This window comes from Diplotaxodon limnothrissa, linkage group LG9 (genome assembly GCF_057381915.1).
Source record: "Diplotaxodon limnothrissa isolate DT_005_m linkage group LG9, D_limnothrissa_male_GT1.1, whole genome shotgun sequence".
NCBI classification, from domain to species: Eukaryota; Metazoa; Chordata; class Actinopteri; order Cichliformes; family Cichlidae; genus Diplotaxodon; species Diplotaxodon limnothrissa.
The window spans coordinates 16,612,927-16,622,894 of NC_140604.1; the positions used below are offsets into that span (position 1 = coordinate 16,612,927).

The 9,968-nt window shown below is 36.9% G+C and overlaps 1 protein-coding gene across 1 annotated transcript; it reads left to right on the top strand.

Moving 5' to 3' along the window:
* Window positions 1–7,959: 7,959 nt before the first annotated feature.
* On the top strand, window positions 7,960–9,347 carry LOC146625382 (uncharacterized; the record flags this gene model as incomplete). Its single annotated transcript, XM_085362029.1, has 4 exons — window positions 7,960–8,105; window positions 8,219–8,323; window positions 8,412–8,676; window positions 9,026–9,347. Coding segments are annotated over 4 exons (726 nt in total), but the record flags the coding sequence as incomplete, so codon positions are not given.
* Window positions 9,348–9,968: the final 621 nt, after the last annotated feature.

Consider the following 9,968-nt stretch of genomic DNA (forward strand, 5'->3'; position numbering starts at 1 on the left):
GCCTCTAAAAACAGGCAAATAACCACTAGGTAGAGGGCGGGAAAATATGGAAATCTTATGGATGCTGGCTGTCAAACACTATATATGGAGACTGTAAGGTAAACAAAGGGAAAATTACATGGGATTCTGAATTCTAATTGAGAAAGATTTCCTTTTGATGTAAGTTGGGAGATCTGAGAACTGCTTTTTTGAGCTAATTACAGAGCCATGGCAGAGATCTAATTAGAGTGATGCTAATGAGTCTTGTTTATCCTTATCTGATGCCAAAATGAAAATGGTTAAAAGTGAAAGAAAAAAAAAAAAGTGCCGACATTAGCATCTTGCCAAGTGGGATAAGAAATGTCAGCAGTTTTATTGTTTTCAAGTGATGGAATTACATAGTAATTGTGTTTCATTTTATAAAATCCAAGTGGAAAGCTTTCATACAGGGTACCTTCGGGAAACACATTCTTTGATTACAACATAGGGGTACACCTGTAAAATGTTATTTTCCTTAATTAATTTGTCACGTCACTTCATAGAAATAACCTTAATAATAATAATAACAAACACAACATGCTAGAATTGCATTTTATAAGATATACATTATTTTGTGCATTCTTTGGATGAGAAAATAAAGAAATAATAATAAATTAAAAAAAAAGTAATTTCTCCTTGTTTTCTCTCTCCACAGCCCTGCTACCATTTATGCAGGGGGTTTTTTTTAATGCAAGTATGTGATAGTGGTTTCATTTTAAAGCCCTCAGCAATCTGGAAGATAACTGCTGCCAGTTCTCAAGGGATCCTCAGATCAGCCATAGCACCAACTCCCTGCTCTGGCACCAGTCAATTTGAACTTTATGACTTCAAAAGGAAAGTTTATATTCTTAATGACCTTGAGCAAGCATGTGTCCTGTATAATGAAAGCTCACATTTTCATTAGAGGAAAAAAAGAATTGTGAGATTTGAGATTTGAACACATTCAACTTTTAACTGAGGCTTTAGAATGAAAGACATTGCATCCTTTAACATTTGATTCAGCAAGTTAGTAGTAACAAAAATGAGTTACAGCAAATATAATAATGAATATACTTAGAAGAGTGAGCAAGACATTTTCAGTGAAGTGTTCAACCTCATAAAAACCACCACTACTGCTACTGATATGCTATTTAGATTATATCATTAACCTTGATCTCTGAATCCATTCTAGAAGTTGGTAATTTATGTCTGTAGGTGGTTTTAATAGTGTTTTCCAAGAAATATCTAAAACTTTAATATAAATCAAGTTGTCAAGTCTCCAGGCTAGTGCCATTAAAAATAACACAAACCGTACCATATCAAACAAATACAGATGTGCTGCATTTAAGTGAAGCTTTATGAGTGTTAAATTGATAAGATCATTAACTGTTCCCTCATTGGTGCTGGAGAGGATATCATTTCTGTCCAATGTGCTACAGCCATTTAGGACATGACAGACAGTCCATCATGTGCTGATCCAGGAAAAAAAAGGGGATGTGTTTTGCTCAAGGCAAAGTAAACTGCAATATGAAAAAGTAACTATAAGAGAAGAAAAAAGATAGGGGCTACATGTTTGTTTACAGGACTGTTCACTATTCTCTGTTTTTATACAGTTTTCTTAAGAATTTCTCTGACAATGCTATTACAAACTTTACTTGAGTAAAGAGGCAAAATGATTTACGGTTTGCATAGAGCTGAGAAGCTAAAAGATTCTTGCCATCTTTATGCTGGAGTAAGATATGAACTGCAGTGATTTATACAATGGTTCCTCATGGGTCTCAATAAATCAGAACATCCAATTTGTACAGGAGTGAAAAATGTACAATACACTTGGCCATTTCCCCTAACAGAGCCATGTGGCTACTATGGCTATAGAGAGATTACAATGACATCCTTTACACTTTGGTGACAGCTAACCCGGACACAGCCTTGATGCTCTTCTAAGAAGGTGTCAATGCCAACATAAGAAATACTTTATGAAGGTGAAACCATTACTTGACAGAAACTGCGCGTGTGTGTGTGTGTGTGTGTGTATCAAGAGGAGTGTGAGGTCTCATCGACTTGCTGAATGGTGGGTTGCATACAAGATTTTGGGGAACCGGAGAAACAGCAGCTCTCATATATCATAGTCAGCGATTACAGGCAATAAACATTCATCTTCTTACCCTGTTAAAGCGATATTTTAAAGTCAAAGGATTAGGGCAGAGCATGCTTGTAATCACTAGTAGAAGATAAAGAGTCACATCTTCAAATGCCTCCAATTAGAAGAGATATACCACCTGTCATGCATTTAGTTGTGCTTATCATATCCCTTACATTCAAGACTTAGGGAATCCAAATCTGGGGTCATTTCATTAAACTAGAGGGGATAAACTTTAATATAAGTTATCACCATCCCTAGGTTTTCGTGTATTTGATGGAAATAGAGCATCACTTGGTGTTGTACAAGTGTATATAATTATTCAAAAAATAATGTGCATTCTATTCAGTACAGCCTGACAAAGAAAAACGACCGATGTTGCATAATAAATATATGCTGTTTATCATGTCTAAGCAGCTGATGATTATCACAGCATTATCAGCCTCACCGTTATCGAGCAAAACCCCCGTGGTAGTGCAATGCTCATGTAAGGGATAGTTTGTTTATTTCTCCTCATTCTGAACAGCACCGACTTCAAAGCTGTGCAGATAAACAGGTCTAAAGCACACACTTTCATTTTCCTGTGATGTTATTTAAGCAGTTTGACATATAAAATGCAGAGCAAACTCTTTGAATCAGATAAACTGTGAGGCCGTGAATTATCATTCAATATTGGTATACTGGAAAATACTCAAAATGTTTCAGTTAAAAGTCTACACAAAGCTTGTGTGTGAAATTATATATATATATATATATATATATATATATAAAATATATATAATTTTCATTAACTGATGAAGTGCTCGGTAAAGCACTCTGCCACTTTTACTTTATCTCTCTTGTGCACACAAATCTCCTTTTTGAAACACCCTAAAAATCAGAAGGGAAACATTTCCCACCAATTCTATGAACAGGTGGAGTAGCCTTCCAGCAATAATGCCTGCATCTGGCATCTGTATGTTAAGCAAACTGCCAGAGCCTGCATACAGATGGAAGCAATGAGGTGTGAGAAGCATTTTTGCTGACAAAACAATTGTTTTCTAAGGGAAATGTGAATATAATGCTGTATGGAGCATGAAGACTAAAGAAGGACAACTTCTACTGTATATGCATATTTATTTCTACTTCATATATCTTAAAGGCAACAAATAAGCAGTTCACTGAAAGAGTAATGCATATTTTTCCGATCTAATCTAGGCATATATGCAAGAGCAAAACATTTCATTATGTATGTTATAGGCTAGCCGTAAAGTAATTGTGTAAATATTTTATCATTTCATTTTTATTCATCACAGAGACCCATTTTTCTTCATGTGTTCTCTATACATGCCCCAGCCCACCCACAAAAAAGGCAACAAATGCAAATTTGTTAATCTAACACAGAATTTAGTTCAGAATTCAGTAGACTGTTAAACTTGCAAATCCACATAGGCACCATGTGGATGAGGGACTGTTGTGGAACCCATCAGAAGGGGTTCCACAAGGGTCTAATTTGCTCTTTTTTTATTTATATTAATAACATTTGTGACCAGCTCAAATTCACTTCTTACCTTATGTATGGAGATGATACAATTTTATATTCATCAGCGCCTTCTCTGAAAGAAGTATACACAAACCTTCAGTCCCATTTTGTCACCTTACAGATTGCTCTCCATGATGCAAAATTAGTTCTTTGTTTTCCCATAAGTCTGTCTGAAGCTTCTAACATCAAAACTCTGAAAGGTGATACCATAGAGGTTGCTGACTCATACTAATATCTATTTGGCTTGATAAGGATCTCGACTTTAAACATCATCTTACATTTTGATGAAAAAGCTCAAATTTACTGTACATTTTTTGTATAGATTAAAATGTTCTTTCTCTGTTGCCTCCCATAAGCTTGTTTTGATCTCAGCTGCATTATGGTGATGCCGTCTATCGATTTGCCTGTCCCACTACCTTAGCTAAATTAGACCGCATTTACCATGCTGCCCTAATGTATAGAACAGGCTCACATTTTATGACTCATCATTGCACTTTGTATATACCCTTGCTGGATTTACCTCACACAGTAATCGAAGAATGAAGCATATATCAAAGCAAAGCATATCAAACGTATATATATAGTTTTATAGTTGTTGTCTCGATTAATTGTTCATCTCAGAAAAAAATTAAAATTCACACTCAATGTTTTCCAAAGAAATGCATGTGACTGGTTAAATTTGCCTCAACAAATCACAAAGGGAAGCAATCAATTTTTACATTTAAGATCCTCAGCTGAACATCTTTTTTAAGACAAATAAATTAAACAAAACACGCAGACAAACAAAAATGCTCTTTCAATCAAATTACTTCAAGTTATGTTTCACAGTAAATTGTTGAGTTTATTTTTCCAGTACCCACTTCCCTCTACTATCCTATGGAACTCCAAAGTGTTCAAAATTAAATAAATAAATAAGTCATGATGAAATAAATAACTATGTGAATAAATAAGACACAGATATGTAATGTGAGAATGATATTGTGAAATAATTGAACACATTTTGAAAAAAAGCTCATTATTGTGAAATATATTGCATTCTGCTATATAAATTTACTTATTATTGTGAAATATTATTTCATGGTCATTATTTTTCACAATAACAGAGATTATTCCTGAGGCATTTTATTTATTTCCAGCCGTTTTTAATCCAAAATGTCCTTTTTTTCAAAGTCAGTCTTTATTTCAAAATCCCGTTTTTCCCAATGGCCTATTTATTTCATAATGCGACTTTTCAGCAGAATGACTTTGTCTGTCAATCAGTGTGAGTGGGCTTGACCTTTGCGCCTATTGGCTGATCGTTTACTATCGACTAGTTTTCCTGGATACCTGCTCCTCGGACGGCTGCTACAGGTAGCAAAAACGTGCTAGGTCAAAAGTCACGGAGGATGGCGGACTGGTGTGAACTTCAGTCAATTCTGCTCATTTTAGCAGATCAGATAGAGAGGGATCATTTACCTGTAGATACTGTTTTGAGTCGTTTAGATGATGTTTCTGAAATGCTTGGGATGATAATTGCTCTTCAAGATGTTAGCATCGATGACACCATTGTCGAAAGTTTAAGATCAATTCAGCACCGTGTTCGTTTGGAATACGCCGAGGAAGAACAGTCTTCAAATGTTGGTCGTCCACGTCTTGAAATCCCGGCTGCAGCACTCAGGACTTTAGTGCTGTCCGGTATAACCATCGGGGTAATTGCCGATATGTTTTCTGTGTCTCCGAGCACAATTAGGAGGAGAATGACGGAGGAAGGTCTAAGGTAAGTTTATGCTGTAATTTAACACCTGTGTGAGTCTGTACACAGCATTATTTAGATGTTGACCTTAATTATGACGTTTGATATTGAAATATTATCGCTTACTTTTTTATTGTGAATGTCTAAAATAAGCGTGGCAGCTACGGCTAATGCTATCGGCGCCATCTTGTTGTTGAGACACGTTTAGCTGGCGCAGTGTTAGCTGTTAGAGTGTGTTAACTCGGAGACTTAGCGGCAGTGGAACCTGTAGGAACCTTTTACACAGAGAGTAGACCCACCAGCTTTCCACAGTCTACTTACTTATCACATCTTGGTAGACAGCAGGGTCATTAGTGCTTTAAATAGTACATAGTTGAATGTTTCATTGCTGTTTGCAGCTAATTGTTCTCTGATAACACATAACAAAGTTGATGTTAAATAGCAAGTTTATTGAAATGGTTTTGTCTATTACAGCAGCGTTTTAAATATCATACTTTCTCTGGTGTCTTCAGTAAAGCTAAAACAAGAATACATTTACGTCCTTGGTTCTTTCAGGAAAACGTTTTGTTGAGACTTGCTGTTATACTAAAAAAAAAAAAATTATGTGCAGAAAATCTGATAGGTATTCTTCTATTGGGAATGAGGACTTGGATGCAAAAGTGCTGGACATTCAGCGTCATCACCCAAATGCCGGCTGCAGAATGATGATGGGACATCTACGATCCAGAGGCATACACATTCAAAGTAAGCTGATATTGTTTGAATATACAAACACCAGTTTCTGGCCCAGAAAGCATGTGTCAGTGTAGCCATGATGTGATATTATAATGTAGGCATCAAAAATGACTAGGCATGTTCGCATCACTGTTATGCAGTTATGTTCCTGTTTGAACCAGTTTGTACATGATTCTCTGTCCCTAGTAAATCTGTACAGCACCTGGATACTTACCTGAAGCAATGAAGATCTGTCTCATAAGCATTACAGTGTTTACAATACAGTCTTTTTGTAGTTGTTAGTACTAAGACATGATCTGTTTGTTAATCAGGATTTCGACTGATGGATTCAATGAGACGAGTCAATCCAGAAGGGGTCATGATGCGACGGTTATCTATTCAGACTGCAAGGCGTCGTCAGTACAGTGTACCAGCACCAAATCACCTTTGGCATATCGATGGAAATCATAAACTAATTCGGTCAGTACTTGCATCACCTTTTCCCTATTCCATTGAGGTAACAGAATGCATGTATAAAATTGTAAAATGAAGCCTTGAGTTTGTAAATGTCATCTTAAATGCTGTCATATAAGGCCATTTACAGGATTTGCTATAGTCATGTCTGAGGCTTTACATTATGCATGTGATTCCTTGCACTACAGATCTTTCTGTAAAGTGTTTAAGTTTCCCTTCTATTATTTCTTTTACATTCCTGTTATAACATGTTGTCACTTTATATGGAACTGAAATATTGGTCTTGCTTGTATGTAACTGGGGACTAGGGCTGCCACAAACGATTATTTTGATAGTCGACTAGTCACCGATTATTTATGCGATTAGTCGACTAATCAGATCATCATCCACTGGACGTAAAACTACAGCTTATTGCACCAGCAGCATCTGCTCTTATATAACTATCATTAGCTTACAGCTTTAAGCTTTTAAGGTGCTAACTAAAAATAAAGACAAGATGATAGTTTATTCAATTTTAATGAAATTTGCAGATTGTTTTGGTAAAGTTTAATAAACTCCTTGCTATCTAAAATATAACAGGACACCGGAGTATATTCTCCAGCATCTCACACTTCTGATAATCAGCTGTCTGCTTGACGTTTATTCAGCTGTGTAAAAACTATAACTTTAATGTCAGCCAAACAGATTTACTCAGGAACAAATAAAATACTAAAAAAAAAAAAAAAGCCAAACAACAACATTTTTAATTTATCTAAGTGACTCATATATATTTAACCTGAGTCGCGAAAGACGGCGGTGGGTTTGAAAACAATTTGCCGGGAGTCCAGTGTTCTCACGGCGCTAGTGACCTAGCCCCCGGCTAGCTATCGAGCTAGTGGGTAACAGACGTCTCCGAAAACGTCGGAGCGCTTTTGAAAATATGTGGTGTCCTGATAAACTGAGCCGATATTTGAGGTTTACACAGCTACATTCTCGCCTGAAAATATGTTAAACGTTTATTTTGTGACCCAGAAAGAATAATAAGAGTAACATTAAAACTAACTAGCTGCCGCCATTGTTGGAAACTAAGCTGGGCCGCGCTATGAATTCTGGGACACAGCTGCTTCTTCTTCTTCTTCGGGGTTTAACGGCAGCTGGCATCCTTGTACATGCAGTGCTGCCATCTTCTGTTTCAGTCCGTTATTACACTCTTAAATCCTGCTATTATTCCTGCGTCTTTTGCGATCTTACAAAGCTTCAAACGACACGTCGACTATTAAATCAGTCGTCGACGATTTTGATAGTCGACGTAATCGTGACTAGTCGACAAATCGTGGCAGCCCTACTGGGGACATGACAATGTTTTTTCTTGTTTTGTTTTTTTTTTAATTCTGCCTTGTCAGATGGAGATTTGTTGTCCATGGTGGGATAGATGGTTTTTCTAGGTTAATTGTCTACCTTAAAGCTGCCACCAACAACAAAGCTACAACAGTTTTTGATGGTTTCTTGTCAGCAATCAGACAATATGGCATACCGTCAAGAGTCCGGTAAGAGGTGTTTAACAAATACAGTATGTCAAAAAACTCTGTATTGGACAGTAGTTATATTCAGATTGTTACTCTCACTGACTCGGATCAAAACTTCTCTACTTTTTTTCCAGGTCAGACAAAGGAGGGGAAAATGTGAAGGTTGCACATTTCATGGTGCAGACAATGGGGGAGAACAGGAACTCTCACATTACAGGCAGAAGTGTTCACAACCAGCGGTAAGGACAAGTAAATTGATGGCCTGTCTTACATTTTTTTCACACATGCAATTGTAATAAAACAAATGGTTTTCACTGTGTCTTATAGCATTGAGCGCCTGTGGAGGGATGTATATGAAAACGTCCTTGACCTTTTCTACACAATCTTCACCCAGCTGGAGATTCAAGGACTGCTCAACCCTGGTGAAGAAATTGACTTGTTTGCACTGCACAGATGCTTTTTGCATCACATTCAACATCATCTTCAGTCATTCCAGGAAGCATGGAATCAGCACGGACTCAGAACAGCAAACAACCATTCACCTCTGCAACTCTGGTTGCTGCACAGAAAGGAGGGACAAGATTTGTCACAGGTACATGACTATTTGATCCGTATTTGTTCTTCTATTTAAAACTCTACTATCTGTAGTTGAGGTGAGTTTATTTCTACTGTTCGAGTTGGTGTACCGAATATTTCTCCTGTAAGTGAAAATGTCTCTCAAGCCATTCTCTCCTTTTATTCCATCTGTCAGGTATAGATGGCAATACTTTAAACAAAGTTAAATTTGTTATACCTGAAGAGAACCAATCCTGACCTAGAATGGGTGAATGAATAATTATGCCTAAGAAACTCACATAGGCCCTGACAGACTCAATAAGTCCATCTAGGAACAGCTGCAGGAAACACCAGTTTAGATTTAAAACATGTGCATGGTCTTTCAGGTTGATGAGGATTATGGTGTGGACTGGACAGGACCACATAATCACCGCCCATCAAATGAGATCACCATTCCTGAGATTCAGCTCCCACGTGCACTGAGTGAACGAGAGCTTGCTGTGCTACCAAACAACAACGTTTCACTCAGTCAAGCTTTGGATACCTACTGTGAAACTGTTCAGTCACTCAAACTTATGTGTGATACCACACCGTAAGTCTTCAAAGTAAGCAGGTGCAATATGTTCACACCCCTTTTTTAAGTTTCTACATCTATGGCTTTGTAGCTAATACTGACTCAAAACAGCATAACCAATTTCATTTTCAACAAAACAGTGAGTGGCTATAAAACAGGATTTGTTTTATACAGCTGTCACTTTAATAATAATAAAAATAAGTGATTTGATATTCATTTCTTGGATGTACAGTACCGGTACATGTCAACTCTGAGCAGATTTAATACAATGCACACGGTACAGTAGTATAAAATCTTAATGCAAATAAATTTTCCAGTAGCGAGAATAAAATAAACATAATGTGTAATTTATAATGTACAGTGAACAACTGATTTTGTTTTCTGAACTCTTTTTAATATAAACTGACAAAAAGCAATAAATGCTCACCTGTACTGTGTATTTTACACTGTCAAGTGTATTAAAGGAACTAGAACTCACTAGATTGTCCGTTTCTTTGAACACTGAATACAGTAATGTGATGCAAGAAAGAAAAATGGTCTAATCTTACCATGTGGTTATGGAATCAATCCTAAACCAGACCAAAACCTGAGTCAGTACAGTTGAGACACACCTCAATGTCCATCAGAAATGATTCATAGGTACAGTAGTGTGCAGGAAGACGTAGTACTTCAAAACAGGTGGAAGACTGCTGTTGACCACTTCCACAGTCATTTCTCTCGGCAAGACTTCCCATCCTGTCCAAAACTTGATGAGG